Genomic DNA, 17,369 nt, shown 5'->3' with positions numbered 1-17,369 from the left:
ATCCATCCCCGCACCCCCTCCGTGCCGCCACGACGCTCGAAATGGCGACGCACCCTAGTCATCCCACCCTCCCTTCTCGGCTCTACGGCGCCGACTTTTCCAGTTGGGATATCCAGAGAATCAGAGCTTCCAGACAACAAGTCAACTGGACAACATTGGGCCCCTGCTCGTCATGGTACTGGCACGCACGGCACCTTGCCCCCAACCTTATTTCTCCTTCAACTCCTCCCCTTCGCTTCGTCCACGCATGGTCCGCATGGTCCATTCTCCCGTGCGTTGTGCGCCTTGTCATTGTCGCGGACGGTCGTGAAAGAAGCTCCGGCCCTTTCTCGACCAAAATTCATCAGCTCGGTTTTCAACCCCCCCCCTTCGACTTGCGGCTTTCCGTCCACCTCGCATCGCCCTCTCGCCTCGCTCGCTCGATCCCCTGCTTCACCACCCGTCACCAGCGCCATCGCCTCATATATCCCAAGTCGCCAACATACGGCCCAGCATACGGCCCAGCATACGGCCCAGCATACGGCAGCCGACTCTTCGTCGACGAACCCTCCATCTTGTCATTATCCGGTCCTGCATCGTCTCTGCCTGCCCTGCCGCCAATTTGCTTCTCAATTTTGTTCATTTTTGTTCATTCTTGCAAGAGGTAGGTTTCTTGCTGTGGCGCATCAAGGCTTGATTTCGCACCTGTTCATGCGCCCGCTCGATGGTGGCTTTGACCTGTGGTCAATCTTTTGCGCTGCTCACATCACCGCCCGACCGTCTTGTCTTTCGGAGCCGAGTTGTCATCACGGAAAAGGACCCTTCGCTTGGACATGGTGTCCGCAGGGACGCTGCACCGCGCGAGAACCGTGGCTTCCTCGTCCTCGCAGGACGTCGCTTGGATGTTTTTGGTCAGTGACCAACCCGTGCGTTTTCCCGCTCCCGGCATCGCCAGCGCAATCAGCAGAAAAATGCAACGCAACCATACTGTGGTAGGCTTCCGCCTATATTACCCTAATACCACCTTGGTCGTTGGGCTGGTGGCCAACCGGGGCACAAGAAGCTGGAGAAGATGCTGCTGTGGAAGCCCAAGTCCCGTCACAAGAGCTCCTCATTGGTGCTGATGAATCGTGCCGGTCAAAAGACACCCTGATAAACGTGCTGCCAAGCGGCATGCTCCCTCCCGATCACAAAGAGAACATCTGACCGAGTGGGCCTGCGTGTGTCGATGCTCAAAGGGGTGCCCCTGCATTTCATTTATTCCCTAAGCACCGATCAAGACTTTTTGAGCGACTGCAATTGTTTTTTTCTTGTTCTTGGTTTCACGAGCGAAAGAAAGGGAAAAAAAAAAAAAAAAAAAAAAAAAAAAAAAAAAAAAAAAAGTGGTGACGGGGAGAGCAGAAGAAAAATGGCAGCCTGCCTTCTTCAGTAGCATGGTCATGAGAGATTTTGCTTGCATTCCCCCGTTGTCTCAAAGTTGCCTTCTTTTTTGCCAGTCGCGGTGCTGGCCTATGGTTATCCCAACACTAATATGCTTGTTTAGCGGCAACCTTGTCTCTTGGTCTCCCTTGAGAGCCCTTCAACGTCGACTTGGGCTCAGGCGCTCACTGGGTTTGATCCCCTTCAGTGGCCTTCCTTGGGTCCCGAGGCTCCTCGGATTTACCACCCGGTGCTTTACGGCCACCCTATCTCTACTTGCCCACTCGCGGACGTCCTGCGAAAGCAGGGACGGCAAAAAAACCTTCACAACGGAGACCATAAGCTTAGACAAGATGGAGACGTACCACGGCCACGTGCGTACGCCCAGCGACGCCATCAAGCTCTTTGAGGCGTGCCGTCTGGGGCTCCTCCCCCGAGTGCAGCGACGACTTTCGGAAAAGGAGAGGCAGTCGATCCGCTCGGGATCCGTCTTTGTGTGGGACGAGAGGGAGGCTGGGATGAGGAGATGGACCGACGGCAAGTCCTGGAGCGCCAGCCGCGTGTCCGGCAGCTTCCTCACCTACCGCGAGATGGAGGGCAAGAGAGGGGGCGGGTTTGGGAACGGACGACGAGGGTCCGGCAAGACTCCGGACTCGGGGCGCGGGAGCGACGAGGATCACGACGACGGCGAGCCCGAAGGCTATCGATACAAGGCCGACGGTCTCATGAAGCAGTCCTTTAGCATCACGACGTCGACCGGCCAACATCTTCACCTCATCTCCTACTACTCTCGCCCGCAACCCGGACAGCCGGAGCTGCCGCAGCCCAGCTCCGACCCGACCCTCCGAGCAATCGTACCGCCCAAGGGAATGTATCCCGAGTCGAGCATGGGCGACAGCAACCAAACCCCAGCCCTCACCCGCGCGCCGATGCAGCAACCGTACCTGATTGCCCACCACGCCCACGGCCACGCCCACGCCCACGGTCATCATCATCAGCAGCAGCAGCAGCAGCAGCAGCAGGCGGCCTTCATGCACTACAGCCAGACCGGATACGGCTGGCCGCCGTCGCCTGCCGCCACCCCCCCGTACGCTCCATACAACCCGGCGCCGTACCCGCCAGGACATGCCGCCGCGCTTCCCCCCCCGCACGTTGCCCACCACCACGGGCCGCATCACTCGGCCTACTCTCACGGCCACTACACCCACTCTCCGTCATCACAACCTCCGTCGTACGACCGGCCTTCCCTGCCCCCTCTGCAACACTCCAAGCCTGGCTCACTGCCGCCGCCGAACCAACCAGGCCTGTCTCCGCCCCGACTCTCGGATCCTCCCGGCTACAAGGAACGTCCAGCGGCACACGGGCCTCTTCCAGCACTCAACTCGGTTGCCGCTCCTCCTATTCCACACCAGGCCCTGACGCCTCCCACGCGAGAGCACAGCGTCAGCCCGCCCAAAGCGGCCCATGACAAGGCCGTGGTCAATGTTGGCAGGTCCAGCCTATGTGCTTTGCTGCATCCTACCAGCTCTTCGCCCAAGATCAAGCAGGAAAGCACGGCAAGCGGCAATGGGAGTCCCAAAGCCAATGGCATCTTGCTGGACAAGTGTGGCGTTAGTGAAGACGCACGAGCCTTGAGGATGCTCGACCGCAAATTCTGTCTCTGAGTATGCCGAAAGCAGCATCTTGGCCATTTCTCGACCTTTTTTTAAACTTGATGACTTTTCCCGCTTTTTTTCTTTCTTTTCTTTTATCTTGCCTTTTCATTTTCTTTTTTCCTCCTTATTATAGAATCGGTTGCATTGAGACAGAGAGGGCCCCGCGGGGAGAGGAGGGGTGCGCGCTGGTTTGTGGTGCTGTTCCTCTTAGGAGCTATACATGTTTATGGACTTTTCATAGCGCTGACGCTGGCAATACCGTGTCTGGGAGGATGGGCATGCTGTCTGTAAGCCGCGGTTTTTACGATTTTTGCAAACATGGGGGACGGCCCCAGGACTGGAGTTTTGAGGCGTTGTTGCTGTCTACTTCTTCTTCTTCTTCTTGTTGTTGTTGTTGCATGATGGGATGGAGGGACGGGCGTGTCGACACAATGACTCTTTCAGCGAGCCGTCACCTTTGCAAAAGGTGGGCTCGTGCTGTATATAGATATATATACATATATATACCATGACCATGACCATGATATGATGCGTTTGCCAGTCAACCCGCCAGTGAGCCTGCTCGGAAACGCACCCGCGGGGAGTGACGGATTGATTCAGGGTCAGCAGGGATCAGCCGTGCAGGTTTGGCAACCGCCAAGGGATTTGACCATGTGCAGAGACCGGGTATAGAGACGGGGTTCGACAGCAAAGGAAAAAAAAAAGGCCGAGTCTCCTTCCTTTTCCCCATGCCGCACCGCAAGCAACAAAAGACGGGGCCGTGATGGTTCCCTTTATTCGCCCGTGATGGCCCGTCTCCGCAGCACTGCCGAGCTCTCGTTCAGTCCGTGGAAATCGTGGGCGTCGAGGCAAGCCTGCCTGCTGAGCATGACGGCGCCGTCTGGACCGCCGGTGCGGCGCCTCATCTCGGCTTCGTACTCGTCGACGGCGGCCTTGAGCGTGGTCTGCCCGGCGTGCACCCTTTCCAGGCGCTCGACGAGCCGGTAGGCGTCGAGCATGCCGTGGTTGGCGGCCTCGCCTCTGTACATGGTCATGGCGTGGGCCGCGTCTCCTGCGAGCGTCACGCGCCCTCGGCGGTTGTCCCACTCGAGGCACGGCCAGTCCTGGATGGTGACGTGGAGGACGGCGGCCGAGTCCGGGAGGCTCTCGACGGCGCGGCGCAGAAGGGGGTGGAACCCGGCCGCGCGGCGTTTCATCTCGGCGATGCGCTCGGCGCCCGAGGGCGGGACCTGGTCGGCGTCGCTCTTGGCCATCCACGACATGATGATTTGCACGCGGTACCGCTCGCTGCCGGTCCCCAGGGTGCCGTTGGCCTCGGGCGTCTCCATCATGGACACCCAGAGGTACTGACCCGTGACGGGGTGGCAGCCCTGGAAGAGGAGCGGGTCAATGTCCCGCAACGGCTGGACCTGCTCCGGCGTCATGTCGACCGCGGCGCCGATGAAGCGCACCGGCAGCTGATGGTTCCCATGGCTGTCCGGCAGAAGGAGCTTTCTTGTCTGCGAGTTGGTTCCCTCGGCCCCGACGACCAGGCTGCCCTCTTCCGAGGATCCGTCTGCAAACGTGGCTCGAACGCCAGCGTCCCCCTCCCCCTCCCCCTCCCCCTCCCCCTGAGCAACGTCAACGTCGAGCAGCTCGACGTTGCTCAGCCGCTTACCCCAGTGGACGCCGTCTGCGACGCCTCGGACGAGCGCCTTGCGCAGCTTCTCGCGGTTGACGCGGCGGCGCGTGCTGGGAGGGATGCGAAACTTGGGGTCCAGGGTTTCTAGGTTGAGGAAGACGAAGTTGCCGCTGTCGTTGCGGCCGACTTCGGGGTCGACTTGGGCCTGCTCAATGGCCTCGACGGTCTCGTCGTCGACAAGCTGGACGAGGAACGGCAGGGCCCAGTGGATCGTGATGGCCCATCCGTGGCCGCGAGCGTCGACATTGTCGTCGCGTTCGTAAACCTTGAACGGAATATTGGCCTAGAGCAGGAGGGGGTTGCAAGGCGGGTGTTAGTGAAAGCCGAGGCTCGCGAGGTACCGAGGAAAATCACCCCATGTTGTGGGTGTGCCCGGTGAGGCCATGGAACGAAAGGGGGGGTTTGTACCTTTTTGAGGCCGTGGGCGAGGGTGAGCCCGACAACCCCGGCGCCGCTGATGATGACGGGCTTTGTTATGCAGCCCATAGCGGCACTTGCGTCGGCCGAGAGTGGTGATGGAGGAGGAAGCGGGTTCGTTGGTCGTGTCCCTTCCAACGACGGGCGAGTGTGTGTTTAATTTTATTTCATTTCTTTTTGGCCAGCAAGGTGGAGCGTTTGGAGTGAAGGAGCCGTCGATGGCCTGCTCGTCGCTTGAAATGCAAAATACAACAACTTGGGCATCGACAAAACCCGCACGACCGCTGAATTGTGCGAATCCTTCCTTGGTCCTCCGTTCTCCGCACGCCCTTGCCGAGCGGTGCCAAGGGCGGGGGTTGTTGAGCTTCAGCTCTAGCTCTGGTGTCAGCGAAGAAGGAGTTTTCTGTCAGATAATGCCGGGGGCATCAGCATCAGAACGTCGCTTTGATACCGACAGTGGCGCCCATCTGGATATTCCGGGAACTTGAAGGTTTCCATGTTGTTGGATCGGAGACCAGTTGCCGTCTTGAGGCAGTCGCAACCTGTAGCAGTGACCAGGAGGTACCTACAGGTACATACCTCCTAGTGGGTACAAGTAGGTTCCTGGTACCTGGTAGGCCGTGGGCCGCGATATCGTTGGGCCGGTCCGGTCTGCTGGTCTTGGTGTTGCCCGACAAGACAAGATGGCGCAAAACTTCCTCGACCAGCATCTGCGTTCGCTGTGATCGCCCCTCAAGCGGCATCGACATTGACATTGACATTGACATTGACATTGAAATTGGCATTGAAATTGGCATCAACATCGACAGCGGCAGCGACATCGGCATCGGAATCGGAATCGTTCCCGTCAAACCCCCCAAGCGCCACTGTTTGCGAACCAGTTTGGCCTTCTCCACCGCGTCGGCAGAAGGGATCGATCATGCTAGCAATCGTCTGCTAGGTTTCCCCTTTGCACCGTCGCTGTGCCCCGAGCCCACGAGCCCACGAGCCCACGACCACCATGTTCACGTTCTGCCCGCTCCAGGGCGCGCTGTCCGAGTCGAATGCCTCGCAGTCGCTCTTGGAGCTCGACGGCGGTGTCAAGATCCTGGTCGGCCTCGGCTGGGACGAGAGTTTCGACGTTGGAAAGCTGGAGGAGCTTGACAAGTGAGTTGCGCCCATGCAAATGCAAATGCGCGTGCGTGCGTGCCAGAGTCGCCTGACTGACCTTGCTATGCCCTCCGTCGCCTAGACAGGTGCCTACGTTATCCTTGATCCTCCTCACACACGCGACCGTGTCCCATATAGCTGCCTACGTTCACTGCTGCAAAAACTTTCCGCTGTTTACTCGAATTCCGGCCTACGCGACGCGGCCCGTCATTGATCTCGGCCGATCCTTGACACAAGACATGTATTCGTCAACACCAGCCGCGTCCACCACCATCCGCCAAAGCTCTCTATCAGAAACCGCCTACGTCTATGCTCAGACTGCGGCTACGGCGCAGAATCTGCTGCTGCAGTCTCCCACCCCCGATGAGATTGCCCGGTACTTTTCCCTCATCCAGCCTCTCAAGTACTCCCAACCGCACCAGCCTTTACCATCGCCCTTCTCACCGCCCTTGAACGGACTGACAATCACCGCGTACAATTCCGGACACACCCTCGGCGGCACCATATGGCACATCCAACACGGTCTCGAGTCCATCGTCTATGCAGTCGACTGGAACCAGGCCAGGGAAAACGTGTTTGCCGGCGCCGCTTGGCTCGGCGGCGCCGGGGGCGGTGGCGCAGAGGTCATCGAGCACCTTCGAAAACCGACCGCACTCATCTGCAGCAGCCGCGGAGCCCAAAAAACCGCCCAGGCAGGCGGCAAGATCAAGCGAGACGAACAATTGCTCGAGATGATCAAGACATGCGTCACCAAGGGCGGCACTGTTCTCATCCCGATAGACTCAAGCGCCAGAGTCTTGGAGCTGTCCTACTTCCTCGAACACGCTTGGAGAGCCGATGCCGCCTCGACCGAGGGCATTTTCAAGTCGACAAAACTATATCTCGCAGGCCGAAACATGGCAAGCACCATGCGGTATGCCCGAAGTATGCTCGAGTGGATGGACGGCAGTATCGTCCACGAGTTCGAGGCATTTGCCGAGGGCCAGCGCAAGGTGAACGGAGCAGGGGAAAGGAAGGAAGGCGGCCCTTTTGATTTCAAGTATCTACGGCTGCTGGAACGAAAAGCGCAGATTGCCAGGCTCCTGAGCCAAGGAGGCAGCGGGGGTGGAAGCGCCGCGGCAGGAGGACGAGTCATCCTAGCCAGCGACACCAGTCTGGAATGGGGCTTCTCCAAAGATGCTCTGAGGGGCCTGGCCAAGGACAGCAACAATCTGGTCATCCTGACAGATCGTCCCACATTGTCCAACGCTAAAACGCCCTCGGTAGCGAGGACTCTGTGGGAGTGGTGGAAAGAGAGGAAAGACGGAGTGTCGGTAGAGCAGGCCACCACTAGCAGTGGCGACAGTGTCGAGCTGGTCAACGCAGGCGGGCGAGACTTGGAGATCCGCGAAGCCTCCAGGCAAGCGCTGGAAGGCGAGGAGCTTGCCGTGTATCAGCAGTGGCTTGCCACGCATAGACAGCTGCAGGCGACTCAGCAGACCGGTGTTTCCGGTTCGCTCGAAGGACCGGCTGAGGTCGTCGATGACGCCTCTTCAGAATCATCGTCGGACTCGGAAGACGACGACGGCCAACAGCAAGGCAAGGCTCTGACGGTGTCGGCCACCATGGGGCAGGCAAGCCGAAAAAACATCATGCTCAAGGACGAAGACTTGGGAATCAACGTGCTGATCAAGCGGAAAGGCGTCTACGATTTCGACTCTCGGGGTAAAAAGGGCCGGGAGAGATGTTTCCCCGTGGCCATCCGTCGCAGAAGGAATGACGACTTTGGCGAGCTGATCCGGCCAGAGGACTTTCTCAGGGCGGAGGAGAAGGACGAAGACAACGTGGACGGCGCCAACATGACGGCCGAAGACGACAAGCTAGGCAAGAAGCGCAAATGGGACCAAGTTGCCAAGAACGTCGCGGGGGCCAACAAGCGCAGCCAAGCCGGCAACGGCAACAGCGGCGACGACGCCGACGGCACCACCACCGGCTTCAACGTAGACGGCTTCGTTCCCGACGACCTGGACGACGTGGAAGACGCGGAGCCCGAAGAGCCTGCGGGCCCATCCAAGCTGGTATACAGGGTTGAAACGGTGCAGGTGCATCTTCGCATCGGGTTCATCGACTTCAGCGGCCTGCACGACCGCCGAAGCTTGGACATGCTGATACCTCTGATCCAGCCCCGCAAGCTCATTCTTGTCGGCGGCAACCAGGAAGAGACGAGCAGCCTCGCCGAAGACTGCCGGGCGGCTCTCGGCCTGGAAGGCGACAAGGCCGTCGACGTGTTTACGCCCGCAGTGGGTGTCCGGGTAGACGCCAGCGTGGACACCAACGCCTGGGTGGTCAAGCTGGCGGACGCGCTCGTCAAGAAGCTCAAATGGCAAAACGTCCGAGGCCTGAGCGTGGTGACTGTGAGCGGGCAACTGCTCGCCACGGCTCCAGAAGAGGCTGGCGCTGGCGCTGCCGCCACCGCCGCGGCGAGCGACGACAAGGACGGGGATGCCGCGGGCGCGGCCCACGAGCGTCCCGCGCCGCAAGCGTCGGCAGCCGTGGCCGTGGCCGTGGCCTCGAGCGCCCTCGCGTCGTGCAGGGGCGCAGTCCCCGTGCTGGACGTGATGCCCGCGAACCTCGTCTCGGCGGCCAGGACGGCCGCGCAGCCCCTGCACGTGGGCGACCTGCGGCTGGCGGATCTGCGCCGCGCCATGCAGGCAGCCGGCCACGGAGCCGAGTTCCGGGGCGAGGGCGTCCTCGTCATCGACGGGTCCGTGTCGGTCCGCAAGACTGCCGAGGGGAGGATCGAGGTGGAAAGCGTGGGACTGCCGGGGGGCGGGAAGCGGAACACATTGTACGAGGTGAAGCGGGCCATCTACGACAGCCTGGCCGTCGTGGCGGGGGCGTGACGGCCCCTTGTGCGGTGCGATATGCGATGGCCATGAGACGAAGGAGAAGTCCAAGGAGAAGAAGAAGCAGCAGCAGCAGCGGACTGGTCATCTTGCGCCGGTTCGAGGAGCTGGAGCGCCCTTGCGCGCGCGCGCGCTGCAAAACAGCCTCTTGGCCGGAGTGGACCGGGGGACGGATACGGTTCGCTGCAGCAGGGCTGTCTTGTCTTGTCTTGTCTTGTTATATCTTTGTCTCAAGTAGAGCGTGTTGCGGGTGGTTGGAGCCCCCCCTTCCCCTTCGCCTTCCCCAAACCGATGAATGGAGCAATCTGGGACGCGCGGGTAAGCGAGGAATTCCCATGACGATGCGTCGTTGGCGGCCCCTCGGCTTCTTTTCGAATCATGACAAAGTGGTATATTAGTGTGTAGAAGCCACAAACGCCGAGCAATGCACGCTATTCCAAGATTGCAACAAAACATGCCACGCAAAGGGACGACGACGATGCTGGCCGTCTGCCCCTTCCCCAGGCCCCAGGCCCCAGGCCCGAGGCCGCCCGACGGGCAGAGAGGCCGGTAGATTTCACGGCGCCTGCTTCATCTCCACCATCTCGTACTCCCCCGCGCCGTCTTTGCCGCGGCCCCTTGCGCGACCCCTCATGTAGCCAGCGTCGTCGTCGCCGCCACCACCACCACCATCATCATCATCATCTCCGTCGCCAGCGATTCCCGCTTGGCCCTCTTCCGCCGAAATCTGGCTATTGGTTGGCGCGGCAGCAGCCCCAGCGCCGAGGATCCTCCCGCCGCCAAAGAAGACGGACTGCAGCTCGCGGTGCTGACACCCCCACACGCCGAGGCCAACGGAGAGGGCGGCCGAGCCGGCCATGGTCATCCACCACAGCGAGTGTCGGGGCAGCGACCGCGTGTACAGCGTCGTGGCGACGAGGTGGAGCAGGTGGATGGTGAGGGCGAAATCGACGACCAGCTTGCTTCTCGCGATGAGCACGACAATGGCCACGGCCCTTTTTTCGAGTGCGCCAAAGGGCCTTGTTAGCGACTGCGCCGGCCGAAGGAGGGAGAGGGAAGAAGGAGAGGGACATACATGAAGAGACCCCCGTCCACGAGCCAGATAAAGGACAGCAGCCAGCCGTGGGTGGTGTCGCCGCGCACGCCGTCCCATCCGAGGACCATGTCTAGGCCGAACCCCGTGCCCGCGACGAGTGCCGTGAAGAGCAAGAGCACACTGGCCGTCACATAGTACAGGGCTTGGAGCGTTGCGATCTGCGTGGCGAGCTTGAGGGGTTGCAGCTCCGTCAGGGCGCCAGCACGAGGCGGCTTTCGTCTCCGAGGCATTTCCAGTGCAGCTGGTGTTTTTTTTTTGTGTTTTTTTTTTCCCACCGGCCCAAAAAAAAAAAAAAAAGAAGGAAGAAGAAGAAGAAAAGACGCAGAGGAAACGAACGGTTATGCGCTGAGGAAGGCGAGAGAGGGGAAATCGCACGAGGCGCTGCGTACAACGCGTCGGTCGTCAACCGGCAGCTACTGAACAAGGGCGAGGCAGAGGCAGGTCAAGCAAGTCAGTGGCAGCAGGGTTCGGAAATCCGTTCGAGGTAAATGTTTCCCCCACACCCCCCCGAAAAGGGTCATGCGAGACGTGACCGGCTCTTGTCCCTGAAACTCGGCCGCAGGACGTGGATGAATGACGGGATCTTGCGACAAGCGCGTGCGTGTGAGGGAGGAGACGGAGAAGGCAAAGGGGGAACTTTCAAGGACGAGGATCGTGCACGAGATGGGGGAAAGGAGGCGAGATGCGCACGACGATGCGGTACGGAGCCCTTGGGTAGTGGGTACGCGGTGGTCCGTTTTGGGTAGCGTGCCCGGAAAAGTCGACAGTACTAGCATGGTAGGTAGCCTGTAGGTGTAGAGTCTTTCTTTGTTTGCCTTGGCCGGGGAAGGTTCCGGTGGCTGGTCGCTCTTGACACTTTGGCTCCTTGGCGCCCCAAAAGACGTGGGCCCCTCTCACCGCCTTCGGGGGGATTCTGCCGCGGATTCAGTCGGCATCATCATCATCATCATCATCATCATCACCTTCTCCATCCACTTCACTTCACTCCATCTACTCACCCCGTGGTCAGCAAGCTGTACTTACTCGACACCACCCAGCAACCCCAGCGAGCTCCCGTCAGCCAAACAGGCACATCCTACATCACGCCCGTCCCCACCCAAACCGGCAATCCCGCCAACCACCATGGGCTGGTGGTGGCCCTTCTCGCCCTCGTCCCGCGGCGACGCCATCCGCTCCGGGGACGCCATACCCAACCGCCAGGAACGAGCCGCCTGCTGGGCCGCCCGCGACGCCTACTTCGCCTGCCTCGACGCCCACGACATCCTCGACGCGAACAAGGACGCGCCGGCCGCCGGCCGCGCGTGCCCCCTCGAGAGCCGCGCCTTTGAGCGCGACTGCGCCGCCGCCTGGGTCAAGTACTTCAAGCAGTGGCGCGTGGCCGACATGCAGAAGAAGCAGCGCCTGGAAGAGCTGCGGAGGCAAGGCGCGCACGAGCTCGACGTTTCCACCACCTTTGCGCCCGACGGCGCGGCCGGCGCGGCGGGCCAAACGCGCAAAGCCGCGGGCAAGGACGACATTCAGAGCATGCTGGACAGGAAGAGGGCGTGAGGGAATGGCATGCATGCGCAAGCGGGCGCAGAGGGGTCGCCTACTTTACGAGTCTAAGACGCCGTCCCCTTGCGGCTACAACATGGTGCCTTTCACCATCGTCTCCGCGACTTGGCAAGAGATTCGTGTCCTGGTGATGGCTGTAGTGGCGCGCACGACTGGATTCCGCGGCAGATACGTGTCCTGATAATGATAGCAATGACGAACGACTTGACTGCCGTGTCAAGCCTGGTCATTCCAAAAACCGTGCCACTTGGAAGCGTGGACCAATACAATATACGTCCATGTTGTCGCTACCTAATGACTGACACCCGTACCCGTCTCGCGCAGGCAAAGCCCCAATATATGCTAGAAACTATACTTTCAACCCCATGTCGACTCTCTCCTCTTGCGCCGCTTCCCGCCAGAAGCAGCCCAAGCTCGCATCCTCCTTCCAGATCAAAAGACGACTGACTACCTAGGTACGAAGGGAGGAGATGCAAGGTTGACGGTAATGAGCTTCTCCAGAACGAAATCGACAACAAAGTGATGATAAGGACAGAGAGAACAAAAAAAATGCCCAAGAAAAGAAAGAATGAGCGGCAAAAAACACACATTATAAAAAAAAAAAGGGAAAGAAACCTGTAAAAAAAGAAAAAGGAAAGCTGCAACATAGTGCAGGCAGGCAGGCAGGCAGGCAGGCAGGCATGCTCAATGCATCAGCATCAGTGGTATCATCCATCTTCTTCTTCTGTGCCACAAAGGGAAAAAAAGAAAAGCAAAAAGAAGTGATCAAACTCGGGGATAAGCACGAGTTTGACACTAACTTTTGTCTCGCCAAGTCTACTTCCACATCGTTCTTTCTTCTCATTCTTTCTTCCTTATGCTCTGATCTTGCAAATTTCTTTTTTTTTTCTTATAATTTTTCTTTTTCAGATAAAGTCCGGGCGCAACTGTTGTTAATCTTGTGGGCTCGGAACGGTGCTCGAGTCGCCGTTCATCCAGGCACGCGGTCTCACAGCAATTTGGGTGACCAGAGTAACAGACGCCTTGGTTTGCGTGGCAAAGAGCAGCACGAGAGATGTGTCAATAATCGGCCGAATACGCCAGAGTAAAGGGAAAACAGCAAGATCCCAGCCATGCGGTGACCTAGACCATGCGCACGCCACTGTCTCGCGCCCTCCCTTCTTTTGGTAGCGGCGGCAGCCTTTTATTCATGCTTTCTTTGCTCGAGCAGCGTCGCAGGACGTGGCCATTCTCAACACCATCTTCTTTCAACGGGGGAGGAGGCGGGACGTCCTTGGGAGGCGTCGGAGGTGGTTGTCCTGCCGTTGGGTGAGCTGCAGCTTTCCCGTTCCCCGGCTTTCTTAGCGCACCCCAAAAAGATGACCCTTCACTCCGGCTGCCCTCTGCTGCTTCTTCAACAACGGGCAGAATTGCTTCGCGCTGGAATGATTCTCGTTTGTCTGGCGAGTTTGTTGTTGTTGTCAGCACCCGATCGGGGACCGCAGACTCGGACGCTCCCTTAGACTCTGCCCGTCGAGATTCTGCAAGCGCCTTCTCCATCGTCTGTTTCGCTTCCGGAGACAGCACGTCCCCAGGAGCAGCAGGGGGCAAGTGATCCGGCATGGAAGGGATCGCGCTGCTGTGTCCATGTGTCGACGCTCGCTTAGCCGACGCCGATTTATCCGTCGAAGCCTTGCCCTCGGTTGCTTCTTCCTCCCTTTTCCATGCTTCCCTACGAGCCTCTTCAGCAGACATGGTGATTCCTTGGACAAAATTATAAAACCTGTCGCCGTACTGTTCTGGTGGAAGCGCAGATATCTGCGTCCTGTCGTGTGACAGGCCCTTCCAGAAATGTTCGATTTTTTTGATCATTCCATACTAGCCATTCAACGCGTGTTAGCCCATCGACCAAAAGAAAAATCTCAGTCCTGGGTTGTTTTTGTTCACATCTTTCCTGCCACATTTTTCAATGGGGGACAGAATGTACTCACGTGCGTTAGGCAGTCAATGACACCAAGATAGTACACTTCCTCAGCCGGTGAATTATCTTCATGTGTAGCTTGGAATCCTCCATCATCCTGGTTGAAGACAAACCCAGGACGGGCATGCGTTTCCCCCAGCTGATCGGGCATCTTGTCTGAAGCTTGACCCATGGGCACAGGCCGCTCCTGTCGGATCTTCTCTCTCAGTTCTCGAGCCTTTCGCACATTCTCCAGCTTGGAAGGGGTTCTCAAGAGAACCGATTGCGCCTCATCTATGCTCGACTTTTCGCCGCCAGGGTTGAAAACCTGTAATGTCTTGTCCCGAAGGTTTTCCTCGTTCCCGCGTGAGAGGTCATGGATACCAATGAGCAGAGAGTAATCCATAATCTGCAATCGTTTGAGAAGCACAACGTCTTTTCGCAGCTGCTCTAGGAACAAGCGCTTTTTCTGGACGCCAAGCTCCAGGTGTTGTTGCCGCCTCAGCCAGTTCAGATCTTTCAGTGTTGCACGAGAGTTCCTTTCCAAATCATCTTCCTTGTAATCTCTACCGACGGTTGAACCCTTCAAGTCGAATGTGGTATGGATATCTCGATGTGGTGGAAATAGATTGTTCATGACGACAAAGTGAATCTTCTTGCCGTACGGCATCTTGACCCGATGCAGGCCATAAAACTGCGAGAGAAGCGTGTTGGGATTTTGCTGAACGTGGTTGTAGTAATCCTTCAGGATCTTTCTAAGAAACTTGTGCTCAGCGTGGTGTATTGTCTTTATAATATACTTGTAATCTCTGGAAAAATAAAAGAAGCTTCCGCTTTTGCCAGGCGAGCCCAGCTCCGAAAGGATGTACTTTCCAGTCAAAGACATGAGATAGTCGGCAGGGTCGAGTCGAAAGAGACTTCGCAAGCGTCGGAACACCCAAGGGGCGTAGTCTTTGAACTTGAAATCGTATTTGGCCGAAGGGACAAGTTCGTTGCCGGTGCTGAAAGGAGACGCACGCAGGAGAGGAAACAAAAAAACACGTCAGCCCATTCTTTCAGCAGACATTACGTGAATCAAGGGGGCAAGGGACATGGGCCGTCAACTCACATATCAAACGTTGACTTTTGCTTGGCCTCAAAATCTGCATCCGTGAGTTCTCGATCGAGCTTGGCGTTGGTTCTTGAGACAGACACCCGGATCCCGGTCAGCATGTTATATGCCGTGACCCAGTTGGCATGGCTCTCGTCGACTTTCGTGCCAACCAGGACGCGATCGTCATCTTCTTCTTCCTTTCTCCTTCTTTTGTTTGCTCGCTTCTGCCTGTAAGCCTCGGTCCAGCGTATTGCATCCTCATCTGGCAGAGCCCCATCACGAAATGCGTCGGATTGTATCGACCGAGTGTTCCTCCGAGCCAAAGTCAGGGAAGCCCGACGATGTCCGGCGGTTGCCCCCGTTGGCGAGAATCTCCCGCTGGCTTGGGCTGCGTCAACGCCGTCTTTGGAGCCTCTGCCCAGGGGCCTCGAAACCTCGAGCGTATGTCGTTGTTTGAGGGTTGGGAATGGGGTTGGAGGCTGGAGGTGTCCAGACGGCGAGGTATTCAAAGTCGTACCGTCATGATAGGTGGGGGGGGACGAGAATCTTTGATGTGAAGACGGCTGCAGACCGGGATCCGAGGCTAGCATTGATTGTGCAAGAGATGGATGCTGGCCGGCAGCGTCCCCGAGTTCAACAAGCTCTCTGTCGAGCCTCGATGCCAGGCCGCCAGAAGCAGTCTTGCCATTGGAACTTGTCCATGGCAAAACGTTGGAAGAATCCAGACAGCGGTTTGAATCAAGCACAGCGGAACCGGGCGCCGCATGGTCGTGGTCGGTCTGGTTCGTTGTTGAGTGAAAAGTCCCCTTGACGTCAGGAGCGGGAGTCTGGGTAGCTGTACGATGCGGAAGCGTGATCGGGGCAGGAGGGAAGGCTTTGAGCGTAGATTGATCCAGTGGGTCATCATCGATAGCACCATTAGTACCGTTTTCCAATGAGTTCATGCTCGTGGGCCTGGTGATGTTCCCATTCACTGGCATGTGGTTCAAGTCGGATATATCCGAGCCGTGAGTAGAAGAGGTGGAGCTCTCGTCGAAGCGTTCTTTGACCAGTTCGGGATGTGTGTGGCTTAAAGGTTCCCCATTTGTCTTCTTCTTGCTGGCAGCAAGGCCGAATTGATTGGCGGGGTCGAGATTGAGGATGTCAGCTTCAGCGGAGAAGATGGGCGAGTTATCGTCGTCGTGAAGGAACGAGGGCATTTCGCTCGACTTCTGCGCTGACGCAGGCGGACAGAGTCTCGGCTGCCCACAACGGGGGTTGGATAAGTCTTGGGCAGGTCTATGCTGAGTGATACAAACACGCCGAGTGGATAAGAAATCAAAGCTTTGCCAAAGACTCTCAACTCATCATCGGTCCAAACGGAACCGGGGTAGTAAGGACAGAAAGAGCAGCGGAAGTTTGACGACGGGCAAGATGAGCAATGTTGAACCGCGGCACAGCCTCTGGATTATGTTCGACGCTGGTTAATCCGGAAATGGGCCAGAATTTTCCAGTATCGATTAAGCGAGCGCGGCGTTGGACATGACGTGCATCCGTGGTTCGGGGTCGGGGTCGGAGTCGACGGGGGGGAGGGCGAGGTCGGCGCGACGGAAATTGGGAACGAACGGGTCGTGGTGTCAGCAAGAGCGGGAGGCAGTCAGAAGAGGGCAGGCCGGGCGTGGTTTCGCAATTCCACCAGTCAGCGGTACGGAATGAAAGTGACGATGCTGGTGGCAGTGGGAGCCAGTCGAGGGAGACGGTCAGTGTCGATGTGAGGGTGGTTGTGGTTGTGTCTGGTGTCTTTTTGCAGGCGTTGAGGCCAAAGACTTGGGCGTAAGGCCGGGGAGGGCGTGGCGGACTGGACCTGGCTGGACCGGACTGGCTGTGGCCGGACTGGCTGTGGCTGGGCTGGGCTGGGCTGGGCTGGGCTGGGACGGAGGGAGGGACGGAGGGAGGGACGGAGGGAGGGAGGCAGCGCGGGAAATTGGTTGGACTCCAGTGCTGTGACGAGCAACAGATGGTTGGTTAGTGGAGCGCATTCTCCACTGGACGGGTCAACTGGTTTTGACCAACCCGGCATTTACGTTAGGTGCCTTCATGTTACCTAATGGCACTGTCTGGTACTGTATCAATTGCATCAGTTGGCATGGTCAACTAGGTATGTATGTCTTGGGTCTTGGCCCAGGCAGCATGTCGTCCGTCGGGCTCAACACTATGAAACGAGGACAGCAAGGACAGGCCCGGTCTTGAATCTGGACCAACGGTCGGCCACACGAAGCACGCCCCAGCGCGTCACTGCTGGGCTTTTATGTTGCCGAGATTGGGCAATGCGTCTGGTGGGAAACGGGAGCCCCGAGTTCTAACTGACGTGATGCACAATGCCAACCGGTCGGTCTAGGCTCTACATATCTACACTGTACGGAGTACGGACTACAGAGCCGAGTTAACTTTGGACAACAAACGGCTAGGGGGAGCAAGCGCCAAAGACGCCTTGTAACAGGTACCCGAGCAGCCTGCCTGGTG

General features: G+C 58.2%; 7 protein-coding genes across 7 annotated transcripts; 3 read left to right on the top strand and 4 right to left on the bottom strand.

The window, feature by feature from the left end:
• Positions 1-1,751: 1,751 nt before the first annotated feature.
• Positions 1,752-3,062, top strand: UV8b_05116 (uncharacterized protein; the record flags this gene model as incomplete). Its single annotated transcript, XM_043142614.1, has 1 exon — positions 1,752-3,062. The coding sequence occupies one exon, from the start codon at positions 1,752-1,754 to the stop codon at positions 3,060-3,062; it is 1,311 nt and encodes a 436-aa protein (XP_042998548.1).
• A 764-nt stretch (positions 3,063-3,826) lies between these two features.
• UV8b_05115 (uncharacterized protein) lies at positions 3,827-5,220 on the bottom strand (the record flags this gene model as incomplete). The annotated part of the gene is made up of 2 exons (XM_043142613.1): positions 3,827-5,017; positions 5,143-5,220. The coding sequence occupies 2 exons, from the start codon at positions 5,218-5,220 to the stop codon at positions 3,827-3,829; spliced, it is 1,269 nt and encodes a 422-aa protein (XP_042998547.1).
• Positions 5,221-5,535: 315 nt separating this feature from the next.
• Positions 5,536-5,900, bottom strand: UV8b_05114 (uncharacterized protein; the record flags this gene model as incomplete). Its single annotated transcript, XM_043142612.1, has 2 exons — positions 5,536-5,693; positions 5,762-5,900. 2 exons carry the CDS (start codon positions 5,898-5,900, stop codon positions 5,536-5,538), a joined length of 297 nt encoding a protein of 98 aa, XP_042998546.1.
• A 251-nt stretch (positions 5,901-6,151) lies between these two features.
• UV8b_05113 (uncharacterized protein) lies at positions 6,152-9,182 on the top strand (the record flags this gene model as incomplete). The annotated part of the gene is made up of 2 exons (XM_043142611.1): positions 6,152-6,297; positions 6,383-9,182. 2 exons carry the CDS (start codon positions 6,152-6,154, stop codon positions 9,180-9,182), a joined length of 2,946 nt encoding a protein of 981 aa, XP_042998545.1.
• Positions 9,183-9,741: 559 nt separating this feature from the next.
• On the bottom strand, positions 9,742-10,511 carry UV8b_05112 (uncharacterized protein; the record flags this gene model as incomplete). Its single annotated transcript, XM_043142610.1, has 2 exons — positions 9,742-10,180; positions 10,261-10,511. The coding sequence occupies 2 exons, from the start codon at positions 10,509-10,511 to the stop codon at positions 9,742-9,744; spliced, it is 690 nt and encodes a 229-aa protein (XP_042998544.1).
• Positions 10,512-11,403: 892 nt separating this feature from the next.
• UV8b_05111 (uncharacterized protein) lies at positions 11,404-11,829 on the top strand (the record flags this gene model as incomplete). The annotated part of the gene is made up of 1 exon (XM_043142609.1): positions 11,404-11,829. The coding sequence occupies one exon, from the start codon at positions 11,404-11,406 to the stop codon at positions 11,827-11,829; it is 426 nt and encodes a 141-aa protein (XP_042998543.1).
• A 1,128-nt stretch (positions 11,830-12,957) lies between these two features.
• Positions 12,958-16,066, bottom strand: UV8b_05110 (uncharacterized protein; the record flags this gene model as incomplete). The annotated part of the gene is made up of 3 exons (XM_043142608.1): positions 12,958-13,692; positions 13,806-14,775; positions 14,883-16,066. The coding sequence occupies 3 exons, from the start codon at positions 16,064-16,066 to the stop codon at positions 12,958-12,960; spliced, it is 2,889 nt and encodes a 962-aa protein (XP_042998542.1).
• Positions 16,067-17,369: the final 1,303 nt, after the last annotated feature.

Source organism: Ustilaginoidea virens, chromosome 4 (genome assembly GCF_000687475.1).
Source record: "Ustilaginoidea virens chromosome 4, complete sequence".
In the NCBI taxonomy this organism is placed as follows: domain Eukaryota; kingdom Fungi; phylum Ascomycota; class Sordariomycetes; order Hypocreales; family Clavicipitaceae; genus Ustilaginoidea; species Ustilaginoidea virens.
This window is presented reverse-complemented; position numbering and strand designations above follow the sequence as displayed.